This window comes from Desmodus rotundus, chromosome 1 (assembly GCF_022682495.2).
Source record: "Desmodus rotundus isolate HL8 chromosome 1, HLdesRot8A.1, whole genome shotgun sequence".
Lineage (NCBI taxonomy): Eukaryota > Metazoa > Chordata > Mammalia > Chiroptera > Phyllostomidae > Desmodus > Desmodus rotundus.
This window is the reverse complement of record NC_071387.1, coordinates 131,640,235-131,666,755: the sequence shown is the minus strand read 5'-3', so window position 1 is coordinate 131,666,755 and position 26,521 is coordinate 131,640,235. Positions and strand designations below refer to the sequence as shown.

The 26,521-nt window shown below is 40.7% G+C and overlaps 1 protein-coding gene across 1 annotated transcript in view; it reads right to left on the bottom strand.

Moving 5' to 3' along the window:
• Nucleotides 1–26,521, bottom strand: part of MEGF10 (multiple EGF like domains 10) — a 165,167-nt gene that overhangs the window by 101,971 nt on the left and 36,675 nt on the right. The window contains exons 2-4 of the mRNA XM_024571598.3: nt 17,656–17,793; nt 10,749–10,850; nt 9,197–9,297 (exon numbers count right to left, since the gene is read on the bottom strand). Coding sequence (XP_024427366.2) covers nt 9,197–9,297; nt 10,749–10,850; nt 17,656–17,771 — 319 coding nt within the window. The 5' untranslated portion in view covers nt 17,772–17,793. The remainder of the gene's footprint in view (nt 1–9,196; nt 9,298–10,748; nt 10,851–17,655; nt 17,794–26,521) is intronic.

Below are 26,521 nucleotides of genomic sequence, written 5' to 3'. Positions count from 1 at the left end.
ACATGCCATCTGATCGCTGTCAGCTCAGGGTCTCTTTGGCTAGCCTAACAGGATTATCTCACTGTCAGCTATACTCAAGAGGGTCTGCTTAAAAGAGTCCACACCCTATGCTGTTTGAAAATATTTAACAAGATCACAACTTCATTGTTAAACAAGCCTGTGAGAGTCAATCGAACCCAGAGCAGTGAGTTCAGATTGCCTTCAGCCTCTCCTGAAGCCCTGCCCACGCTCCTGTGAGTCCCAGGAGTCCTGTGAGTCCCGCTCGCCCACATGCAACCCTCGCCAAAGGCTGAATGTTCACAGCCCCGAACACGCATCCCACCCTGCATTCTAGCTCTAGTGAGCCTGAAAAATCTGAGCCCCAAACTTTTCAGCAGCCAAAAACCAAAGTGACATGATGCCTGGATAAAGAATTAAATGTGCCCTTCCATGATCTCCGTGTCAGAGAAACAAGTACCTGCTGCCCAGCTCTTCCCAAAAGCGCAACCCATTTTAGTCCATTTGCCCAACTCTGAGATATCCTTCCTATCACACCCTCCTATGGCCAACACTGAGGCAAAATGTAGCTATTGGATGTCTTTTTTCATTCCTAAACAAAATTTCTGACAATATAATCCTGAATTAACTTGGCAAATATTCCAGTTCACAAAGAGGAAACTCACTTTCCTGGAGACAACAGCAAGAACAAGTGCACAGGACTTCCCAGTTAAACGGGGAAGCTAGGTGTAATAGGAGGCTCTGGCCAAGTGCATGATTCAGGAACCTCGGCTATCTCCATGACTCAAGAGGTCCAAAATGCCATAGGATGTCAGACAGAGTCTAATACAGGGATGACAAATGTGAGGCTCTCAGGCCAGCCCAAGACCATGACCAAAATCACCGATGAGTCACTCTGTTCTCTCTCTCAGCGCAGACATGCCCTCAGAATCCTTCTAAACACAATGCTCCAGGTAGCCACTTCCAAAAGATGGTATCCTCTCTCCCCAAGGGAAGCTTTTTGTTCATTTCAGTCTAACAATATTCCAAAGCAAAAAGAATAAATGGGGGAAACATAGGGGTTATATGGCAAATAGCTTAATGTGGCCCCCTAAAGTGCTACCTGTGTGGTATATCTGTCATCTGGAGGAAAAATAGTCCTGGATAAGTGAGCTGCAGATGTCTTTAAGCCCTTAGCCCAAAATTTGGGTTTAAACCCCATTGCTTACCAAAGCATGACATTCAAACAAAAATTCTTCTGCAGGAATTATTTTTATATAAATACCAACCACAGTTCCAGCTCCTTATTTGCCTACAGCCAATTCAGTTTTTTCATAACGTTGGCCAAGTTAAAAATCAGCTGTGAATATTCATTCACTGCATGGTAATCGATTGTCACACTCATCTCTGCTAAGAACAGGAAATCATATACAGTTCAGTGTGTGGGAGTTAAGGCTTCTTATTTACGATTCCAAAGTTCTCTTAACAAGTGCCAAAGACACGCAGGGCACATCCATGGGAACTGATCTTCTACCACCAGAGCTGGCCTACAGGCAATGGAGTGGGTTCCCCCATCCCAGACCTCCCCCAGGCCTTCCTTGCAAGCCACATGGCCTGCAGTGACCGCATTACAGCTGTAATGCAAAGTTAGCATTTGACCTCTTCCATCTAGCAAAACCAGGGTAACAGACTTGTCTACCACAAGGGAAGCTTTCATTAGAACATTCCTTTCCTTTGCAGTAGCATCCGGCAGGAGAAGACTGGGCATCTTGGCAAAAGATGGAAGCTGGGCTGGAGAAGGGACCCCTAGCCATGCTTTTTGTCCATTCACGCTTCTGCTGCAAGCAGCCCTTCTTAAAATAATTTACTTTCTTTCCCATCAGCCAAGGTGAAGCCAAGGACATTGGAGTGAGAATGTATGGCCGGCTCTGTCTTGGGATCAATTGATCCTTCCCAGAGGGAGAGTTGCCAACTTCCCACTCTGCTGCTGCTTTTCCTGTGACTTTTCCTTGGTCCCATGGAACCAAATCTATAGGTGATCTCTACTTGCGAATAGTTTTGGTTCCAAAGATGTGTTTAGAAATCAGTTGTGTGTATCTCCAAACACATTTTCTAGAATTCTAATGTTGTAAATAATGGCTAGGTACCTAGGGCAGCCTCAAATGTGCATTTACTCCATAATTTATGGCAGCGATTTTCAAACAGTATGCCATGGCAGGTGCACTGGTGTGAGAATTTTTAAAACATGCAGTACCTGACTATTTAGTCAGGGGCACTGACCTCTTTTCCCTTAGATTGTCAAACAAAAAAATGACAACAGCCAACACAACAACGATAGCCATCGGTGTGAATGAGTCAAAATTATACCTATATTTTTGGTCAGATCGGCAAAAAATATAATTTCTGGAGTGCAGCAGAATTTTAGCAATTAGTTCATGTGTGCCGTGAGATGAAGAGCATTGAAAGTCGCTGATTTACAGTACTGTGGACATCACGAGGGTGGGCCTCTACTCCGTCCCATGGACCAGAGCATTCACACTTCAGCTCGGGCTGCCTAGAGCTCTCCTTGCTGCCACAGGACAAGAGATCAGTCCTCTCACTTCAACACTCATGATGGGGGGCTGTGGGAGAAGACAAGAGGCAGCCTTGGCTCCCAATCACCCTTGGAGTTGCAAACAGTTGAGATCTTGGGAGCGAGGACCTGTGGAACTTTGGGTGAGGAAAGAATGGATCCCCATGACCGTGGTGAAGGTAAGGAGCTCCAGAGGGCTGAGCCTTCCTCTGATTTTTCCGTGGCCTTTGTTATTCAAGTCTCAGTCTCCGACTGTCTTCTTTACCAGCCCAGAAAGCAGGCAGTTCCTCTCTCCAGGGCCACCTGTTGTTTCTAATCAGCATTTCTGTGGCTCTTTGAGAAACTAGCCTGTTCCTGTCACTGAAACTAAAACCAAATGGCACGAAGAAATAATATGTCTTAAATCTAAGTGACACAGGGTACAGCATCTAAATTAGACAGTGGGCTCAGTATGTTCCGTCAAGGTAATGCTCAAGGACCATGTTTTCCGGTACTTGAAAAAACTGCAAAAAACTGCAGAGAAATGTTATGTAGCCCTAAAAAAGAAATCCTGTCACAGGCTGCAACATGGATGAGGTTGAGGACATAACATGAAGTCCATCATAAAAGGCCAAATACCATATGATTTCTAACGAAGTCAAAATCCTAGAAACAGAAAGTAGAAGTAAAAGGTGGTTGCCGAGGGCTGAGGGGAGGGCAGGGGGGAATCCTGCGTATCCACAGTTTCAGGCTTGAGAGATGAAAAAGCTCCAGAGCTCGGTTGCACCGCAACGTGAGTATACTCAACACCACTACACTGTACACTTAAAAATGACTAAGATGGTAAATTTAATGTTATGTATTTTTTACTAAAATATAAAAATAAATAAATAACTTCGCAAACAGAAGAGACCACCGAAATTTATTTAAAAGTGAACCGAAAAACATGAGATGACAAAAATATTTGCTTAGAGATCAACCATCTTTTAGTCTTGCGAATATTTTAATGTAGAAATGTGTAAGAATTAAAATATATAGTGTTTATAATTTTAGATTAAAAAGATGTTTGTAATATTTGAAAGAATATGGCCTATTAGAATCAGAGGCCAGTCTTCTAATTTCATTTTTTAAGTGTGTAGTGAAGTAATTGATTGGAATTTTTTAAGTTGAAATCTTACAAATACAGTATTAAAACATTTCAAAGAACTTAAGATTTTACCTTATTGATAAGTTGAACTTATTACATTTACAAGAAGTATGTAAGCACATAGGACAGTTTGTCAGCCTAGAAGCTGGATTACTTAAAATGAACATTGAAGTTATTAAATATACAAATTCTATTTAAAAAATGTCATGGTGTTTATATTTCTAGAACATTAGTCAAAGGCCTCTTAATGTGTTTTTAAAAATTTGTGAGACTAAAAAATGCAACACCTGTAAGCTAAATTTAGCTTAAGAAACAGTGAGGTTTAGGATTTATAACTTCAGTAAGTCAAAAAGTAATTATTAGCACTACTAAAAAGCTATCAGAAAGAGAAATTAGGAAAAATTTCATTTATAATTGCATCAAAAAGAATAAAATACCTAGAAATAAGCTGAACCAAGGAGGTGAAAGACCTGTACACTGAAAACTATAAGACATTGATGAAAGAAATAAAAGAAGACACAAATACATGGAAAAATATTTCACGCCACAAATGGAAAGAATTAACATCATTAAAATGTCCAAACTACCCAAAGCTGTCTGCAGATTCAATGCAATCGCCATAAAAATTCCAATGGCATTTTTCACAGAAATAGAACACACAGTCCCAAAATTTGTGTGGAATCACAAAGACCCCCCTTAGTCAAAGCAATCTTGAGAAAAGAGAACAAAAATGGAGGCATCACACTTCCTGATTTCAAACTGCATTACAAAGCTATAGTAATCCAAGCAGAAATGATCCTGGCATAAAAGCAGACCAACACAGATCAATGGACCAGAATAAAGAGCCCAGAGATGAACCCGCGCATATGTGGTCCCTACAAGAAATGGTGTTGGGAAAACTGCACAGCCACATTCAAAAGAATAACACTTGATACCTATCTTACACCGTACACAAAAATCAACTCAAAATGGATTAACAACTTGAACGTAAGACCTGCAATCATAAATCTTCTAGAAAAAAATATGTGGTAAGCTCCTTGACATCAGTCTTGGAGATAATTTTTTGGATTTGACACAAAAAAGAAAGGCAACAAAAGCAAAAAAATAAACAAGTGGAACTCCATCAAACTAAAACGCTTTTCTGTACAGCAAAGGAAATCACCAACAAAATGAAAAGGCAGCCTCCTAAAAAGACAAAATATTTGCAAATCATGTATCTGATAAAGGGTTAATATCTAAAATATATAAATATCCAAATTTTATATTTACATATAAAATACATATAAATACAACTTGATAGCAAAAAACAATCCAATTAAAAAATGGGCAGAAAATTTGAGTAAACATTTTTCCAAAGCATACATACAAATGACCGGCAGGTCATGAAAAGGTGCTCATTGTCACTAGTCACCAGAAGAATGCAAATCAACACCGCGATGAGATATCACCTCGCGTTAGTTAGAATCTTTGTTCACTGTTTGTTGGAATATAAATTGGTGTGGCCACTATGGAAAATAGTATGGAGATTCCCCCCAAAATCAGAAACATAGCTGCCATATGATCCAGCAATTTCACCTCTGGATATTTATCTGAAGGAAACCAAACACTAATTTGAAAAAGTATATCCAGCCCCCCATGTTCACTGCAGCATTATTAACAACAGCCAAGCCACAGAAACATTAATGTCTATTGAGGGATAAATGGGTGAGGAATATGTGAGATACACAAACACACACACACACACAATGGAATACCATTCAGCCATGAAAAAAGAATGAAATCTTGCCATTTGTGACAACATGGATGGACCTTAAGGACATTATGCTAAGTGAAATAATTCAAACAGGGAAAGACAAATACCGTGCGATCTCACTTATATGTGGAATCTAAAACAAACGAACAAACAAATGAATGAATAGCCAAACTCTGAGATACTGAGAAAAGATTGCAGGTTGCCAGAGACGGGGGAGGGTGAAATGGGTAGACTTGGTCAAAAGGTACAATATCCCAGTTATAAAATATAACTGGGAATGTAATGTATACCATCTTTATTATAGTTAACAATACTGTATTGTCTTTTTGAAAGTTGCTAAGAGAGTCAGTAATCTTAACAGTTCTCATCACAAGAAAAAACACTTGTAACTATGTGTGCAATGGATGTTAACTAGCTTTGTCGTGGAGGTCATTTTGCAATATGTGCAAATATCAAATCATTATGTTCTATTCCTGAAACTAATGGAATATTATATCTCAATTATAAAAACATGTATACACACAAACACACACACAGATATGTACACACACTATATGCACACACGAATGTACATATACACACACATTAAAAACATTTCATTCCTCTGGGCATTTCTTCATTAGTATTTAAATTTCTCCAAATAAAAAGTAGTGAAATACAAGATTAGGTAACAATAGCAACCATGAAGGATGAGCAAACTTAAAAGTTTAATTTTATGAACAGGTTAAAACCTCATCAAGGAATCAGAGGCATCTTCATGCCTAGTAATATTTTCTTTATGGAATACATTTTAACACATTGTTTTTTTTTTAGCCAGAGTCTTAGGAAAGGCCATTCCCTCCACTCTTCTTTTTGGTTCTTCCCGCCCGATGACATACGTTCATCTTCTGGACACAGAGCTGTATGACTCAGGTGTGTTCTGTACACCAGGAGCTTTTACACAGCCCGAGGATTTAGCATAAATGTATACTCTTGGGAAGGATGAAGCGGGGGTGGAGAGGTATGGGAGGATGGGACTTGCTTTCTAGAAGGAGCTACTACTTCTACCTAAGAGAAACTTTGTTCAAGTACAAGTTTTTCCATGAAAGCATCCTTTATTGCCTTCTAGGTAAACTGACTACTAAAAATTAAACTAAACATATAACTGGTTCCTGTGTCTCAATTCCTAGTGGTAACAAGAAATAGTTAAAAACAGCGACTGCGCTTTGTGCCTGGCAGCAAAACCTCGTTAAAAAAGAGATTATGAAAGCAGAACCAAGAGTTGTATGTTGTCTTCTTCCTTCTCTACCCCCATGGGTGTCTCCCAGCACCAGCTGTTAAGAATACGGATTGACTGGAGGCAGTCCCAAGAACAAGGAAGTAAGGGAAGCTTGACTGTTCCCTGGGTTAAGCTGTGAAATCAAGACATCAGAGGGGAGATGCAAAACACCCTTAAAGAGACCAAAGAGCTCCCAGGCCTCTGAGACTAGACAGTACCCTGATCAAATATATTAACATATTTGAGTGCCAATATTAACATGAGAAAAATGTTTCAATCTCCAGCCAAGAAGTCCCTAAGAAGGTTTTAGGGCTAAATGCCAGCAATGTCCCTCCAAGCAGGAAGGAGAACACCTTGCAGCGTGTCTAGGGTGAGATAAAGAAAAGTTATTTTTCCCATTGTAATTTGCAGGTGTGACGGTGCAAATGGACCTGCCCAGCTTTCTGAGTTGGGCTGTACTGCTGAAGAACGAGACAGAGATGCTGGGCTTGGCAGCACTGAGCCTCTCTCTGTCACTGGCCTTGTTAAGAGCCACGCTCCCCATACCAGCTTGCTGGGAAAATCTAGCTTCCCACATGCCAGGTCTGCCTGAAGGCAAGCCCAAGCGTCTGGCTCTATGTGTATTTCCATGACCTGGGTGAGCAGAAATAAACCCTGGGAGAGAGAAATACTCTCCCAGTATGCTGACTGTTGTACTTGTAAGTTTGAACACCTGCAAAGGCACCAACATAATGTTACCCCAAAGCCTCCGAGGAGTGGCCACCCAGCCAGCCCGGCCTCCCGGCTCTCCACTCTGCGTGCACGGAGACCTTTCCTTTGAAAATGTCCCATCGGCCGGGGCCACAGAAACCAGCTCATGATTATCCTCGAAGGTGTTCATTATGAACATGGACTTTTTCTTACTCAGCATCATTTTAATCAAAGACATGCAAATTAAGAAAAAAATTAGCAAAGAAAAAAATTGGCACAGGGTATAAACGAAAAAGCATTTTCATATGCTGCTGGTGGGAGTATAAATTGGAAGCATACCACACATCTTAGAAATCTGTGTATGCCCTTGACCCAGCAATATTACTTCCAGGAATTTATCCTTACCTATTAAGGATATGAATGAAGATTTAACTGCAGTAATATCTTCTAGACCAGTCAGTTCAAAACTTGGAAATCGCAAATATTCAATAGGTGAAACTGGTTAAATAAATATCTATAAAGCAATAACACTGACATTTGCAGTATGTACAGAAGTACATTTACTGACCAGGTCAGCCAGTCACAATGCATTTTTATTTCCTTCTTTTTGTTTAGTTACATTTTCTAACTTTTTTCAATGAACATTTATTACCATATATAGCCCTGGCTCTGAATAGAATCCAGGGGTTGGGAGGAAGGGAACACATACACTGGTCCAAACCAGTGTGTATGTGTGTGTTTGTGCACGTGTGTGCTATGTGGCATTGAGTCGGCTGCAACTCCTGGCGACCTTATGAAGGAGTGATGTCCTCGTCTGGTTCTCAGCAGCCCTGCTCAGCTCCTGTAGACTCATGCCTACGGCGTCTTTTTGGGAATCAATGCATCTCATATTTGGTTTTCCTCTTTTCCTGCTGCCTTCTCTTTCAAAGGAGCCCCAAACGGGTATTAACGGCTTATCTGAGGTCACCAAGATGAGTGATGCTATCACCCGGCCCTGCAGATTCTTAAGCCCAGATGTGTCCAATCATTTCTAGTGCCTTCAAATTAGAGCAGAACCTTGTCTCTCTCTATGCTATGCAACACAAGTGTCTCAGCTCAGAAGCAAAGGTGCCCCTCTAGCTGTGTATTGAGCCAAAACATTTGAATGAAATCGTTTTTAAGATCTCTCTTCTATGTGTCCTATGCACAATGTAAGAAACCTCAATTGCAAACTGCATTCCACGTGATGGTCTAGGATTTTCTAAAGCACATGACAAAATATCAAACTTCTCTCAAGACATCTCAGAACAAATTAGTGACGTGGGGAGGGGAGGGAAGAGAGAAAATGTCAACGAAAAAAGATCTACTCTGTGACCCAGTCAATCTCATTGTGAAAGCTCCCCTACTTTTAATAAGCCTCAGGGTTCTATTCACCAGCAAAGAACATGGTGGCCTCTCAGAAGGCGACTCAGAACTCTGGTCAGCCACTACGGGAAAATTCTCTCTGTTCTCCTCTGTGAACTAAATCTAATGACTCCTTGACCAATTTCCAGAGACATTTATTGAAGAACTGTGATTAACATTACTGCATCCGGCCTTGAACCATTCTTCTATAACATCTGTTTTCTCCTCAAGTGACATTCTTTTGGAGATTTTTAATAGGACAGAGGGACAGAGTCAATGCTCCCCTCCTTACACAGACCCAGAAAGCAGCGGCCGAGAGTGAAGGGCATGATCTGAGATGCCCCATCTCCCCGGGCCTCCGTCTCCGTGGCCATTAACAGACACAAACCAGCATGGGGAGGAATAAGTGGGCCTCGAAGGGATGAAGGTCCTACTTACGGACACACAGTTCCCTGCTTTCGTAAAACCCAGGACAACACCGGGACTTGCGCCTGTACATAGTCTTCTCCCCGTGCCGATAGGCTGTCCGGTAACTGATTCTGCAGGGGGGGAAAGGCACACTGTCACCTCTTTTGACCGGTAATTTGACTAGAAACAAAGAATTTACATTTTAATACAAAGAGCTATGGAATATCATAAAGGCATCAAAAGCAAAGTACTCCAAAATAATTAAGAAGAAACATGGACTATCTTTCTTGACCAATATTATGCTAGCTCTTATCAATTTGCTAAGAATATATTAAGATTGCCCATTTAAGCCAATGTATACTTTATTTCAAGGGTTCCAAAGTTTCATGACTTCCCTATTTCACTCATTTTGTGATACCTTGAAAAGTATTGATTAAATAAGATACCTAATCATCATCCCATTAGCATATGTTTTAAAGGAAGAATTCAGAGAATTCCTTCAAAACTCTATGACATGCAATCTCATCCCATCAGAAAATGCAGGGAGGGGCAAAAGTATGTTTACAGTTGTTCATATGGAAAATGATACAATAATTAATAAATATAATACAAGAATAAAGTCTGTGTTTCGTGTACTTACAACTGTAAACTTCCTTTTGCCCCACCCTATAGAAGACTTACAGAGAAAAACCCTTAAATTCAACTAAAGCCTCATTCATTCACTGATTCATTTATATAGAATATGTTTAATAAGTACTTACTACATTCCAGGCACTGTTCTAGCCCTCAGAGAAATAGCTCACAGTGCAGAAAGAAAAAAAGAAAAGAAAAAACATAAAGCCCACCCTCAAGGAACTTAATTCTACTGGGGAAGACAGACCTGTAGAATTTCATAAAGATACACATTTAACAAATAAATCTATTACATAATGATTGGTAATGACAAAATGTGAAGAAAATAAAGCCCAAGGAGAAGAGCAGAAGGGACTGCTGGTTTAGACAAAGTGGTCAAGGAGCGCCTGATGTCACTTAGGGTAGCGTCGGCCGACAGGTGCCGCACTGGCCCTGACTCGTACTATTGTAAGGATTGTACAAATGAAATAAGGTAACACAGGTCCCTGTCCATTAACGTTAATATTTAGTACATTGTTTTGTTTTCTGTATTCACATTTATGGGAAATATATATGGCTTATTTTACTAAGTTGAGGTCAAATTTAACTTAGTCTAAATTGAGTCAGATGTTCAAGTAGAAATATATGCTGGGATATGAGTTTCTTGAGACCTGGTGATGTCCACATTTAAGACTGTCTCCCCCAATTATGCACAATGCAAAAGCTGGATGAATTCCTAACGAACAATGGTAACCAGTAGGCATTTTCTCTGTAAGCTTCGTAAGGGCACAGACAACCTAAAATTTTGCCTTCCTGTGTCTCCTGTGATCTGCGTCAAGGCCGGGACGACAGCAAGCACTCGGTAAGTAGTCACTAGATGGATGCATGCACCTGCTCAGGTATGTGATGACTCTGTTATCAACTCCTTCCCACTTAGCCAAACCCATAAGCCTATCCGTGCTTTCGTTACCTGTGCCGTGTACACTTAAACCAGTTCAGAATGTCAGTGCAGCTGGTGTAGTAAATTTGATCAAAGGGATGTGGGTATGACTCTTGCACAGTTACTGAGTAGCTGAAAAGAAGAGGGAAGACAAGGAATCAGTATTTCTCTATCTTACATTAATTATATACCATCTATATCAATTTGTCTTCCATTTTCACTAACAGCTTCTTTCTTTTTCTCTTTTTTAATTGTTGTTGTAGTACAGTTGTCTCTGTTTTCCCCCTGCCACTACCCCCACCCCAGCCACCCCACCTCCCACCCTTGATCCTATCCCCCTTTGGCTTTGTCCATGTGTCCTTCACACATGTTTCTTGACGACCCTTCCCTATTCCCCAACCTTTGTTATCCCCCCCTCCTCCCCTGTGGCAGCTTCTTATTAAAGTAAAGGCATGCACTCCTATGGGCCTAAGAATGTGGGTGAAAAACACCCATAAAATATAAAGAACTTTCAATGTTCAATGCCATCCTTCCTCATTTTAAAGCAGTCATTACATGCTCCGAGCTTTGAATTCCTACCTACAGGCAAATGTAAAGAATCCTCCTTTCCAAACAGTTTTTCTTTTCTTTAACACTCTCTTAAAGATTTCCACTAAAATCTTTATTTCACACTAACAAATAAAATGAGCCACAATCACGGATTCACTGGCTACAAATCAACAGCCCAAGTTTATTAAAAGCAACTATCAACTAGAGAAGGTATGGAAATAATGAGGTCAAAATTTCAGCATGAAGAATTCAAGTCAGATACAGGGCAGAACCTTCTCAATTTGAAAAGCTATGTGGTATAGGCCTCATGAACAGTGGGCCTTCTTTCCCCAGCTGGTCTGAAGTCTTAGGCTTCAATAGGACATCCATGAAATAATCATACTATCAGGGGTGTCCAACATGCGGCCCACGGGCCTCATGTGGCTCTGGATGGCTATAATGTGGCCCAACACAAGATCATAAATTTACTTAAAGCATTATGAAATTTTTTGTGATTATGTGTTACAATGTATTTAATGTATGGTCCAAGAGAATTCTTCTTCTTCCAGTGTGGCCCAGAAATACCAAAAGGTTGGATACCCCTGAGTCACTTTTGTGCTCATCCTTTGGGGCGCTGCAACTCGATTTCTAGGTAAATCTAGGGATCCTCCCCAGATCTTTGGCAGATGTAATAGGCCCTATTGAAAAGATCACTGGATTGCAAGCAGCCAGTGGTGCAATTCTGACCTGACATTGAGAAACTGGATGACCTTCAGGGGGCACCCTCACTTCCCTGGGTTTTAGGATCACGTCTTAAAACCAGGGGGTCCGAGGTGATCTTGAAGACCCCTTTCCACTCGGCTTTCTGAATTTCCACCACACATTTTAGATGACTATTCCCTTCTACTCTAGTCAATGACACCTGCTGTTACCTGTAAGAACAGGTTCAGACAAGCACGGAGTAGGTATGCAATTGCCTACACCTGCAATATCACTCCTTTTGGGTAAAGCAAGAGGCCTCCATTAAATATAAATGTCCTTGGAATGAAATTTCACATGGAGCTATTAACATTTTTCTCAGACCCCTAGAAGTGTCCTGAGGTTCCGTTGATGTAAACTCTGAGATTTCCTTGCCAAATTTTTGCCCTTCCTAAATTTCGAGGCCTGCCTCATTCTTTCTCCATTCCACTTCAGGTGAAGAACGCAGCCAATGAACGCCTTCTGTGCATGAACTGTTGTAGAGGTAGGTGCAGTCCTACGTTACCCACGAGCAAACAGAGCAACTTACCACATGTGCTACTGGAATAAGAAACCAGTCTAAATTAACGCCAGTTGGGAGAAAAAATGCACTCTAGTGGGTTCTATGGTACTAAGTTAGCTTAACTAAATTAGTTTGTTGGAACTAGGCCTGATGCAGTTTTCCTAAAATTTCAAAGGGCATTGTATATTGTTAAGGTCTGAATGCCTTAGAGCAAAAGTGATCATTAGCAAATGATCCTAGCCAAGCACATCCTATTTGATACGGATGGGGGAGCTGATTCCATAAGCAAACATGAAAAATATTTTCACTGATTTCTAGCAGCTTAGAAGAGGGCTTAAATAAGAGTACATTGTAAAGTACAGAAATTTCCTCTTCTTGCCAGCTGCTGCTCACCAATACTATACGTTTGCAGGATGCTTCTCTGGTTTGAGGATATAAAAAGCTCTTTCCTATAAAAGGATAATCAAACCATTTAGGATTCCAATTCAATAAACACTTATTGAACAAATTCTATGCAATTCCTCTCAAAGAGTTCTCAAAGAAAGCTAGCCTGTAAATACTAAAAATAATGTGATACAGCATTAATGGAGACATATAGGCAGTTTGGGGAAAACAGGAGTATAAAATTCACTATGTCTCGAGCATTTCTCTTCAATCTTGACTCTCCGCATTAAAATTATTCGGAGGCTCAAACTCAATTCAGAACTGACTGAATCTGAATTACTTTTCACTTGGTCAGAAACTGAGGCTTCCACTTAAGTTTATGGGAGAAGAGTTTTAAGCTCTGCTGACCCAAATTTCTTATTATTCCTTCTGGGTTTTTTTAATAAATTTTTCTTTTCTATAAAATCTTTCTCTTTTTTTCATTTTTAGTGGTATTATAACAATACTACAAAATTTCAAAAATAAATTTAAAAAAGAGAGATATGAGAGAATGCTGTAATTCCTTACATCACCACCACCACCATTTTACTGTACTTTTTAAAGTTTTAGTTTAGTTTTTTCTTTTCATATTCTTATAATCATGCTGTGCACTTGAATTTGAAACCTACTTTTTAAACTTAAGAGTACATATTTCATAAACATTTCTCTATGTTAGTAAACAGTCTTCAAATTCTGACTGCCAAACACTCCCTAAGTAACTACACCTAATTTACTCAATACCCACCTACTGTTATACAATTAAGTTATACATTTCCACGGGCCACTTTCTGGAAGCTGTGTGCTCGTACCATGAAGGGAACCGTCCTCAATATTTGGCCTGTCCGCTCCTGTCTTTATCACGGCTGCTCTGGCCAATGCCTGGGCTGCTGTTTGAACGTAAATAAGCACCTCTGCTAACAGTCCACATCTTCACGTTCATCAGCAGCTGCTCCGAAAGTCAGAGTGAGTTTGTCTAGTCCAGGGATTTTCAACTGGTGTGTCATAACAATTTTTAAAAACATGGAATGCCTGACTATTTAGTCAAGGGCACTGATCTCTTTTCCCTTAAACAGTCAAATTAAAAAATGACAAGAACCAACACAACAATAGCCATCTGGTGTGAATGAATCAAAACCATACCTGATTTTTTAAATCAGATCAGCAAAAAATAAGATATTTTTGGTGTGCCCCAGAATTTTAGTAATGAGTTTATTTGTGCCATGAGATGAAAAAGGTTGAAAATTGCTGATCTAGTCTAATCCCATTGTCATCCCAAACACTGAGTCCCGAGTGCTAGTGGGCCGTCTAGAGACGGCACTAATGTCACCACCCCCAGACACCCCCCTGCCCCCCCATCCCCTTCAAAAGTCACCAGAACATCTGAAGCTTCTAAAGCAGAGAGTGAGTGGCAAATTGTGGTATAAAAGGAATCTGATCTCAATTCTGCACTATTTTAAGTATCCAGATGCAAAACCCTTTATCTCCTTGTTTGTTTAATCTTCTCAACACACTGAAAACATTTCATCACTGTGATTTTAACCTGTTAAGTATTATCCCGGGAGAAGTCCCAGCAAGATAATTTAAGGTCAAAGAACAGGGGGAAATCAGCCATCATCACTTGGACACGTTCCAAAGTGGTTAATTACATTTTATCTGCTCAAATTATCTTGTTACTTTAATCAGATATGGTAATGATCATCATTTCTTATCTCTGCTTGCTGCAGGACTGCTGCTTCCATTACTACCAGGTCTGTGCTCCACCCCCAAGGGGTTGAGTTGGGCAAAGAATGGCTTCTCTTCCTTTGTGTCTTCTTTAGAAGAAACCCCAGGAGATAAAAGAACTTAAAATCACAGAACAGGGAAAGAAGATGGAGAGAAGAGGCAGATGATTCGTGAAATTATTCACTTTCTAAAGGGATGCTGTGAAGAATTCTTTTAATAACATGCACCCCTGTGTACTTTAAATGAATTAATTTTCCTTAATTTCATTTTATGTGCAACTTCTGAGAATCAGAATTGCTGCATTAAAATGAGGCATACTTTCACTTGAACATAAATCACTCAGTAGGTCGGGGATGGGGCCTGAGACCTGAATTTCCCACAAGCTCCACGTGATTCTCGCACCGCAGTGCCACGGACCGCGTGAAGAGAAGCAAGTCTCCAGGTGACCCCATGGCCCGGAACCACTGGGAACAGGTGGGCTTCAGTATGAGGGAAGCCCACACTGAGCGCTCTTCAACCCTCCCACCAAGACTTTTGTCCCTGAAGCTCATCATCCTCTCCCCATTTCATTCCAAGCCCAGTTTAGTTTTTGAAAATACACAGGAACTTGTCATCTGTACCCTTATTTGATCATTTTCATTCACACTCTGTTCTCCATGCTTGTCAAAGTAATTCCACTTTGTTTTATCTTTCTTCAAAGAATCATTATCTAGCCTGGTAATGGAAATCTGTCAATAAGGAGATTGCAGCTGTCTATCCTTCTTTCTAGCAGTCCATATAATATAGAAAAAATATAGTCAGGAAGAAATATCTCTATCATTTCCCTATTTTTTCATGGTCAATTTCCTGCCTCATTAGTGAACATTTCAGAGGTTACTCTAATTACTTGTGCAACAGTGGAATAATATTACATTTAAAAATGAATGCGCCCCTTGTCTATCTCTCTTTGCCCTCCCCAACTGATGTTCATATTAGTCACTTTATTTCCTATTAGGAAGTGAAAGCTCACTCAACAATTACTTATTGAGCACATGCCATGTGCAAGGCAGTGTTTTAGACACGCGGAATTATCAGTGGTGAATAAAACAATGCAAGTAAGTGTTGGCAAATTTGGTCAAATACTGAGCAAGGAATCAGGACAAAATGTGTACATTGGAGTGGGGGCTGGATTATTTGAAGTCTTAGATTCTTTTCTCTTCATAGCCTTTCCCTCAGAGAGTTCATCTGTTCGGATCTTATCATGATCCCAAATCTACATTCCCAAACACTTCGAGGCCCCTATTTCAGATTAATCTGACCAGCACGATAGGGCAAACCACACTGATCTCTTCCCTCTCAAAGAAACTCTCTCCCTTTTATTTTCCCATATGTGCAATGACAGCTCCACTCTCTACAGCAGGTTCTAAATCTCGGCCTCTTCTGATTCCTTCACATCCTACAGTCAATGTCTCACCAAGATCTGTTGATTTTTATTTCATTGTATCTTACAAATTCGTTTTTCCTCCCATTCCAAAGCTATTATCCTCCAAGAAGTTCAACCACCAGTGGACTCAACCTTTTCTAAATTTGCTATGTACCCATTCATGTATTTATTGATTCATTTTTATTACTTTATTAAATATTATGTACTTTGTTGGTGAAATGTTTTATGAAAGATGTAGTGGCGATTATAAAGATAATAAATAGGAGGCCCCTCCTCTAATATCCTATATAATATAGTTAATACCACAAGTATATAGGGCTTTTTTGCATATACATATCTCTTCTACAGCTTAAAGTTTCATAGTGATATATAGCTCCATTGATAGCTCAGGGAAATATATTTTTGTTATCCTGGTTGTAACACTGCCGGTGGAGATAGGAATGAGCCCCCATTGAAAAGTAGTACTGTGAGTGAGGAGGAACCAGTGGACTCCCACAGTAACAGAGCTGCTGCGCTTGAAGGAAAGGCTCTGAGCTTTGGGCATCCTACCAGTGACTGATGACAGTGATGAGCATGCGTGCTCTGTGGGGTAGTGACCACGGTGCTGATGGTGACAGGAAAAAGGGACCAAAAATTTGATATCATTACACTTACAGATATTAAAAACATATATTACTCTCTAGTACTTGACGCCTCCTATTTGCTTGAAAAACTCGCATTTGCCATGTTATTTTCAGATAAAGATACTTGCTTAGCAATGCAAGCAGCGCATCGGAGCAGAGTAGACTGCGTACGATTGTACTGCACTATCGTGTGGTTTGTGCTGTTTTTGTGTTCCAGAAGGGACTATAAGATCTCTGAGAATGGCTTATTGTTTTGTACTTCCTCTATGTTTCTGACTGCAGATGGCTCCGATCTGGACATTACCTCATCCGTTCTCGAATAATCTATTCAACCTTGCCACCCTCTAGTACTGCACTGACTCTAGTCTTGCTGGGCACAGCCCCTAGGGGTCTGCACAGCTCTGGCTTCAAGCCACCTCCCGTTCTCAGAACCCCTCCCAGTCACTGCCACCACTCCTCTCAGTTCTTCGAGAATATCTTGGGTGACACTGCCTCCATGGAGCTCTGCCAATTTTTCCAGAAATCATGTCTCCTTTGCAGGCCACCTACAGCACAATTTTTTTATGCCATACATTTCAAGTACATTATTGCATACTCCCTTCCACTGCTAACTCACTGGTTCCCATACAGAAGCACAACTTCCCCAAATTATTGCAAATAGACTCAGAGCAGGGAGAGGCCCTGAAGGAGCTTATTTTAGTTGAGCTCTTTATGTTTTCCCCGAATCTTACAATTGCACCTGTGTAAGAATCAATATATCAAGGGTTTTTTTTCACATAATATATATTCTATAAGACCAAGGTGAACAATATGATTTATTAGGCATAACTAATGATTTTTAATAAAAGTAATTTTACAATCTCTTGTCAAATTCTAATTTACATATCGAACTCATAAGGGCAGCATATACGGGAATTTATCAGAAATTAGTTCTATGATTACTTTCAGAACCATTACCTTTCCCAGTGGCTACACACATTGGGGTCTTCAAGATTCAGAGGTGACGCTGTCCTTGCCCACTGGCACAATAACAAACAGACAAAGCCCAGGCACGTGTTCAAAGAAATAACCATTTTTTTTTTCCTGAAGAACCACCTACAAAAAAAAAGGTCCAAATTAGAAATTCATTAAAATGCCCCAAACAGACTTCCTTTCAGTGCAGCAACCCTTCGGTCCCAGTCGTCGCCAGGGCTGCAACGTGCATAACAAGCCATGTATTCAAGCAGACGCGGCGCCAGACTTCACGGTCCAGGAGAGAGAGGTATGGCTTATGTTGTGCGGGATGGCCACCGTTTTGCAAATTACTAAAATGTGCACATCGTCATTAATTGCCACCACAACCAAAGCCCTTCTCATCCACGCCAGCTAACATGAAAGGACCCTACCCGGACAACTCCAAGCAACACAGGCTTCCAGATTCTCTCACCAGGCATATTTCCCTTCTGGAAGAAGAGGGCTCAGAGAGGAATCTGGCCTCATTTGTCCCAGAGCATAAATGATGAAACAGAAGCTCCATTGACTCAAGAGAGAAGCACCTCAGGCTCAAACAGAGATTCATTCAATAATTCATTCAATGCGCACTGAATATCTACTCTGTCCTCAGCACTGTGCACACACCAGACATAAAATTCAGATCTAATTCCTGTCCCTACCCTTTAAGATGCTTATAATTTAATAATCACGACATATATTTCTTACGTTTAGTGCTTCAGTTTTCCCATCTGCTGAATAGAAACAAAACCAGCTATTCCACAAAGGTTGCTATATGGGTATACAGGGGGAAAAAGCGTAAAGCTGGTTGGAGGTCCGTGTCTGGTATGAGCCTGGTATGATTTAGAGGAAGAGAGACCATAATAGAAAAACAAGTAGCAACATGGCATATTTGTGAAACAAGACGGTGAAGGAGAAAGAAGAGGGAGGAGAATGCAGGCAGAGGGAGCTGAAGGTGAGGGGGTCAGGCACACTTAGGGAGTCAACTTAATTCAGTGGGAGAAAGAGACAGTGGGCATATCACGAGTTTTCTATGCCACTGCAAAGTAGGTGAACTTCATCCGGGATGGGGGAGAGCTAGTAAAAGGTGCAGAGAGGCATCAGAAAAGTCACTCTGGCTGCAGGGGAGAGTGGCCTGAAGGAGGAGACTATTAGGGGGCGATCAGGAAAGACGGGTCTGCGGGTTGAACTAAGGAAGCAACATGGGGATTGCAGGGAACTGAATGAATCTGGGACATTTTTAGAAAGTAGAATCGATAGGACTTGGTGACTAAATGTGGGAGTGAAAGAGACAGAGAAGGGACTTCTGGTATATTCCTTTGGATAGAGGTAGGCCCCCATTGAGAGGGCGAGCCCAGGAGCTCTCCTCCTCTGGGGGATAAGCTTTAGTTCAGTTTTAGGCATGTCAAGTTTGAAGTCCCTGTGAGATATTCAAACGGAGTCACCTGCAGGCACTTATCAAAACCTACCACGTGCCAGGTCACCCCCAGTGTGTCACGGCTGTAACGGCGTGTTCCTGGAGGTCACACCTGTCTCTTCACCGCCAGGGACTCAGCATTCAGGAAGAAGGAGAAGTTTGTCAAACTATGTAAAATGATGTTATATAATCATCATACAAATGGACTTGGACTTGGAATTACAAACAGCTGATCCATTTCCTAGTTAAAAGGAAAATAAGCAATAACTAAAGCTGAGTAAATAATTAAAATTAACCAGCCTGTTGGTATACCAGTGAAACCAGCCACATCAGGCCTGAGTGCGTGACCAAAGCAGTTATTTTCCGGGTGACGGCTGCATTTTTAGATGTTACCCAAACATTCCACGCCATGAAGTTATCAGCCTTTAGTATTTCAGGCCCAAATTTATTGAATAATAACCTTGTGGTTTAAAAGGTAAGTTTATCTGAAAACAAACGCATAAACAACAATGCCAACAAAAGCCTAACCTTAGGAAATAGTTTATCTTTCAAATTCAAGAGAAGAGATGAAATGAAGAAGTATTAAATTCTTCAAATTCAAGATTGCTTATAGGGACAAGTACATTTAAGTATATTGTGACAAGTTACCTACATCTAGCCCCACAAAGGCTAAAACCACAGAAAATATTTAATTGGAAAAAAGAAAAATGATACCACTAATTTGTAGAATAATTAAGAGATGGTGTAAGCCACTGTGAGAGGTTATGAAATTTTTAGAGGGGGTTTCAATCATCATGAAATAATTCCAACATATAGATCATAAATGGGTAGCCAAAATAGGGCTCGTAAATTAATTCAAGTTACTGACACTTCTCAGAGGCTAACTATCATGAAGCTGTAAAATCTGAAGCTAAATGTTATATAACTAAAGCTATTCCACTTAATAGGAGAGAATAAAAAGTAACGATGACAATAAACAGCTAACATTTCCTGACTGATTACTGAGTTCCAGACACAGTGCTGAACATTTTATGTGATTTATCTGTTTAATCCTCACAGTAACATACCTAAGAAGTAGGTATTTTTATTTCCTCATTTCAGAGTTGAAGACGCGTAAATATACTGCTTGTGTTTTCCTCATCCATCAAAATAAGAAAACCTTTAAAACATTTGATTTTAACAAATAAGTTTGGCAAATACCTCTCTGCCTCATGGTTTTATCTTTGTCAGGACTGGTATTTCGTTTCAATGAAGTGTGAAATGTGTATATTAACTCTCCTACTTTCCTCAAAGACAAAACGAGGGCGGGTCAGCAGTAATCGGCCATCCACTCACAAATAACTGCCCCAAATTGGAAAGTTTATACCCTGAGTCACCATCTCAGATTCAAACCATCCATTTCCCAATTAGAAATGTTTAGTCTGTAAAGTTAGAAATTGCTGCAAGCAATGAATCAAACTGCCAAGGGGGGAAAAAAAAGCCGCCCGTTCTCTTTGCTTGTAAAAACTGTCCTACAGATCTTCGGCTTCCCATCTTGCTTTGCACTTGATGGGGGGCCGTCTGAAGGCTTGAACTTCTCTAAGGGAATGATGAGGTGGGGAGGGCGGGGAAGCAGCATTTAGTCACCTCATTTCTTTTGTAACTCAGCATGCATAAAAATCAAGCTGCTCTGCAAAGTGATGGCGGCACTCATGAAAAGGAAAATACCAGTACTTTCAAAAAATATATATGTCTGCATGATGGGGAGAAAATGCAGACAACTGTAACTGAATAAAAATAAATAAATAAATAAATTTTTAAAAATGTATATGTGCTCCATTTGTTTTCTTATTCCCGAAGCATTTTCCAAATGAAAATTAGAAATCAACCGAGTTCTAGAATAATGTACATTAAAGTATACAATGTCAAAAGCAAAAGGAATTGCTACACCAAGAGGCTGGGATCATGCAAACTCAAAAACAAGCTGAGCAAGTAATTCAAATGTGATATATATGGTGGGAGGAGCAGACAATCCACGGCAATGCCACTGAGCTGTAGAGAACTACAGACATGCAACATTGCACTGTGTTCAGAAACGTGGGCGGTCTTTTCTTTTGCTCCAGCTATTTAATAAAGGCACTGACAAATAATCCAAACAATAAGTAGATAGGGCATTACATATACACTTTCCCTATCTTAGTTGTTTTCTTCTACAGGTTTCCACGAGTAAACGTGGGTATCTTTTTTCCTTTATGTCAACTCTGAAGGAAGAAGGTTTGATACATTTTCCTTCTCCGTTTCTCTCTTTTAAGCTCTGTCATCATGTCTCACACTATACTCTTCCACTCTGGAGTGCAACTGAAAATGAAACACTGTCTTTAAAAAATTGCATTATTTCTATTGAAAAATAAAGGTAACACCGTGGTAATTTACTTTATTGAAATAGACGTTTTGAAAATATTCAAAACTCTAAATTGGGTGTTAATCTGCTCCACCCACGCAGTCTTTGGTCTTCAAATAACTTTCCTTATGGTTCCATTTAACTAAATTTAAAATGTAAAAAAAAAAAAAAATAAAGTCATTTGCATGAACCCCCTACTGCCAAACTTGATTGCATTCTATATCATTCACTTAATTATTATGGAAAAATCAAAACAGAAAATCAGTACAACTGATTAGCATTGCTAAAGTGCTCCTATTAGAGAGGGGGAACAGCAGGCAGAGTTAACTCTTGCTGCCTATCAGGAAGTCAGGCTTTGCTTCTGCTGCCACAAAAACCTCAGCAAATAGTCAGGTTGAATAAGACCCTTAGACAATGCATGAGTCTGGGTTCTGATGACAGGGAGTCGTTTCTCTATCGGGGCATTAGGGAGAAATGAATAATGGGGCGTTGACTAGCTAATTTATTTTCACAACAACAGAGGGATAAATGATTCCAGACGACGCATTCTGGCTCCAAAATCGATTTCCTTCCTAGAATCATTAAGGGAACACATAGAAATAACTTGGGTGCCCTCACCCAGTTTTTTCTCAAGCTCATCTCCCTAAAATCCTCTCACAGTTCTCTAAATGGAAACGAATCTCTTGATTAAGAATAGCCATATTTCCAAAATTAACCAGCCCCGCCCCTGAGTACCAAGGGCCGCCTATTTCACCGCACTCATGTTATCTGCAAAGGATGTTCTAGCTTTTCTCCGATCTACTCAGAGAGGCTGCCCAGGTGGGGCAGAACCTGGTGTGCTGTGTTCTTCCTGCAGTGTTGAGCCTGGGAATAGGGTATTAAATAACAATATTAACAGAGCACTAAAGATGTCAAAGGAGAAACGCTTGCTGGTTGCCCTGAGGAAAGCCCAGCTGGGGCCTTCCCTGGAAATTCTACTTTGCTGATAAAAAGAAACCCTTGAGGCGCTGTCCCGATTTCTGTTTTCACCATCCACAGCTAGCTGTTCTAACAGCATGCTACTTTCCCCAAGCCTAAGTGCTTATCTGAAGCAGCACAAGTGTTATAGACACTTTTTGTCGGGGGAGGGGGAGCTCACATTATGCAGACATCAAATATCACAGCAAAGATATTCTTCTAAGGAAAATTAAATCATGTTGTAATGGCAGTCCCTCAGTCTACCTTGGAAGCTTCTAAGAATATGTTTGATGAGTGCAGCTATTAACATTAGTAAAAAAATTCTCAAATCCTATTTTATAAATTTATAATGGTTTCATAAACAACAAAAAAACCCCTAGATATTAGCATGAGGTGAGTGTTAAGTACTAGTTCTGGTACTTCACATCAAGCAAACCTGGGCAAAGCCCTGAGGATGCCCGGCACTGAGCTACCCCGAGGGAGCTCATCACCCTACATGGAAAAGGGCCACAAATAGACCACTTCAACAGGCGTGATGCAGCTGTGAGTAAGACCAGAAGAGGATGCTGTGGGAATACAGAGGTGTAACTTCATCAACTTAACCAGCCAACCCCACACAGATGATCTAGGGGAGGCCCTAGTTCCCACTTGTCATCGACTTTGGGAAGTACTCTACAACGTTCCTATGAATCCATCACCCACAACATGTGGGAAAAAAATCCCCAAGCAAAACTCACTAAGGGTCTATAGTGCAAGCAACTGTGAGGACTATTGTGGTTTAAAAGACAGGGTTGCTGCCCTCAACAGTTCAAAATTTACTAGAGAGAAAAATTACAAACAAAATGTGATATTTGGCCAATGAGCCAATGTGGCAATAAATTGCTAGAGTTGTAAGAGGAGGGAAAAAAGTCAATGTGAGCAGAAAGGGCTCATGAAAGAGTTCAAACTTGAACAAAAGCTCACAAGAGAAAGCCAGAAATCACTGTTATTTACTGCATGCCTCTCATTTTACATATGTAATCTCATTGGCTAAGATTAACTATTTTACCTGAAATCAGACAATTAAAACTGAGCAGAGATTTGAATGAGTTTGGCTGGTGACTTCAGTGTCCGTGATCTGCCCTCAGCATCATGTGTGGGCAAAGAAAAAGCATTTGGGTAAATGAAAACCACGGCCATGATGCAAAGAGAACGGGGTGAGCCGAGCCCTGAGAGTGGGGAATTTTCAGAAGCGGTGCTGGAAAAGGTGGGTAGACTTGGTGATGTGGGGTCTTGAGCACCAGACTAGGAGTTCAGATGATTTTTTTCTTATCTGCAGTGAAATACACTTAAATCTTTGAGCAGGGAGCATTTTTGATTAAAGAGGTGTTTTGGAGATTAACACAGAAGGTGTGTAAAATCCAACCAAGGGAACAGAGACTTGGGGCCAAGAAAGTGGACAGAGGTTAGTGCATTCAGGTGTGGGGTGCTTGTCCCGGGGTAGTAGCCAAAGGAATGAGAAGTACATGAGACACCAAGGAAAGGAAGAATTAGCAGGCCTGGGAGAAACAGGACCAAATATGGTTGACATTAGAGACAGCTGTTTGGGATTTAAACCATTCTGAATCCCAGTTCTATTTTCTCAGTTCATTCTATCTCCTACTGGGAAAACAATCTCTCTCTTTTTTTAATAGAAAAAAAAAAGCTTCAAACACTACTTCTCACTCCAGAATTTGGTGGGCAAAATCAAATTTTCCTAAACTTCTCATGATTTAATATTCCACAATAACATACCCATTCATTCTTCTCAACCTAAAGAGTACTAATTTTTTTTTTTGGACTTTCCACCAAATTTTTTTTTAAATCCTTTTTATCCCTTTTATAAAATTTACTTCTTCTTTCCTTTTTTCAACTACTATGCTCTGGCAGCCCTAATTATCCCCTATTGGTACAGCCAGACGACAGGACAGTTTCTCATGATCCCTGCCCTCCGTGAGCGCCTTTTCCAGTGAATACAGCGGACTTGTGCAACCAGCGGGGTGCGGCAAAAACGCCAGAGTGCACTTCCAGACCTAGGCCGCCAAAGGCACTGCACCTCGCCTCTGGCCTCTTGGGTCACCGCGCAGCGGCCATGTCGTCAGGACAGCACAGCAGCCGTCTGAAGACACGCCCAGCGTGAGCCAGGCCTCCAGCCCCTGCCGAGCCTTCCGGTGACCACAGCCCCTGCCGACACGGCGACCACAACCTCGTGAGAACCTGAGCCAGCACCACAGCCAAGCTTCTCCCAAATTCCTGACCCACAAAAACGGGGAGGTAATAAATGTCTGTGGGCTCAAGCCACTAAGTTTTTAGGTAATTTGTTACACACCAATAGATAACCAATATGCCTGTATTTCAATATGTCTATACCAAAAATACTTTGTTTGACTTCCAAAACAGCTCTCAAAGACGTCCAATGTTTTGCTGCATCTTCACTGGCACTAGCACACAGCAGAAACCACCTGCAGTGGATCTGAAATCTTTTCCCTACGTTGTAACTCCTGGCGAGAGCCCATCACCTTCTAATTACAGTCTGAGTTACTTTGTTCCTAGAGGCATGATCCGCACGATGCCTGTGCATCTGCTGCTTCTCCACACACCGCACTGCCCCAGATTACCCTGCCATTTGTCCTTAACCACTCAGCATTCGACTCTCCGGAGAAATGACCTGCCTCACAATACCCCGGAGAGTTCATCGAGGGTCCACCGGGTGTTCTGCGGTGCGGCGCTCGCACAGGGCGTTGCGTGGGTGGGTTCCAGACTCCTCTCTGGGTCACCTTTTCACCTACAAATAAGTGTTTTCTTTTTTAATTTTCCTGCAGTTGAACTAGTTTTCTATGATTATTTCTGATTAGGTGGTGTATCTAACATTTAATTATTTTTTTAACTTTTTACTTTAAAATAATTTCAAATTCATTTGAGAGCTACAAAAAACATGGAATGCTCTTCACCCAGACCCACCAGTTGCTCACATTTGGCCACATTTACTGTATCAGTCTCTATCTACATACACACATAAACATAATGTATTGGAGTAGATGCATATTGTAACCACTTCAGAGTAATTTGTATCATGCCCCTATTCCTCTAAATACTTCAGTGTACATTTCCTAAGAATAAGGACATTCACCTATGAAATTCTAACAGTTATCTAAATGGGGAAATTTAACACTGGTATAATACTACTATCTAATCCACAGACCTAATTCTATTTTCACCAACTGTCCTAATAATGTAATCATTTCAACAATATTTCACATAGAAATTTTTCAAAGCCTTTGCTGAAGAACAAACATTTATTCTGTCAATCACCAAACGCTGGCGGAGACCATCTTTGCCCTCAAAAATTTGACAATGGAATGTGAAAGTAGTATCACGTGGATGATAATGACGAGACAATTTAACAAACGATTAGGGTCAAAAGAAAGTTACAAAATAAGTATGGGCGTTCAGAAAGTATTTCCAACTGGTGAGTGGGCATAAGCGATAACATGACTGAAGATTTTGCTGAGTGCATGAAGCTGGGGAGGTTGCACCCAGAAGAAGCAGTAAGGGCAAAGGCGAGAGAGAAGAACGTCATAGAGGGAACAGCAAATGGACAAGGTCTTCTGAAACACAGAGCAGAGAAAGGAGTGAAAGAGGAATTGTGGAGCCAGGTCAGAAATAGTGTTGAATGTCATGGTGGAAGGTAAAATATCCAAACACTTCATGAGAGCTCAGGCAGTCCACGAGTGAACAGGTTCGATAAAAATGAACAAAAAAATAGAACTTCATCAGCCCAGGTACAAAGGCGGACTTATTATTTTTTTTTCAATCAACTGTACTGATTAAAGAAGCTGAACATTTCAGGTTTGACCAATCCCTCAATAAAATAAGCCGGAAAAAAATCCAATTGCAACAGAATAAATGACAAAAGAAGGCAATTTCCTTTAGAAAGAAAAGTCAACTGTAATAAAGAGAAAGAGAAAAAATAACATTCTGTGACATGCAGCAAGCAGGATGCTGAGTGTCATCAGACTCTCCGGTCTCTTGTCGCATGGGAGGGGGACAATACTGGGAAG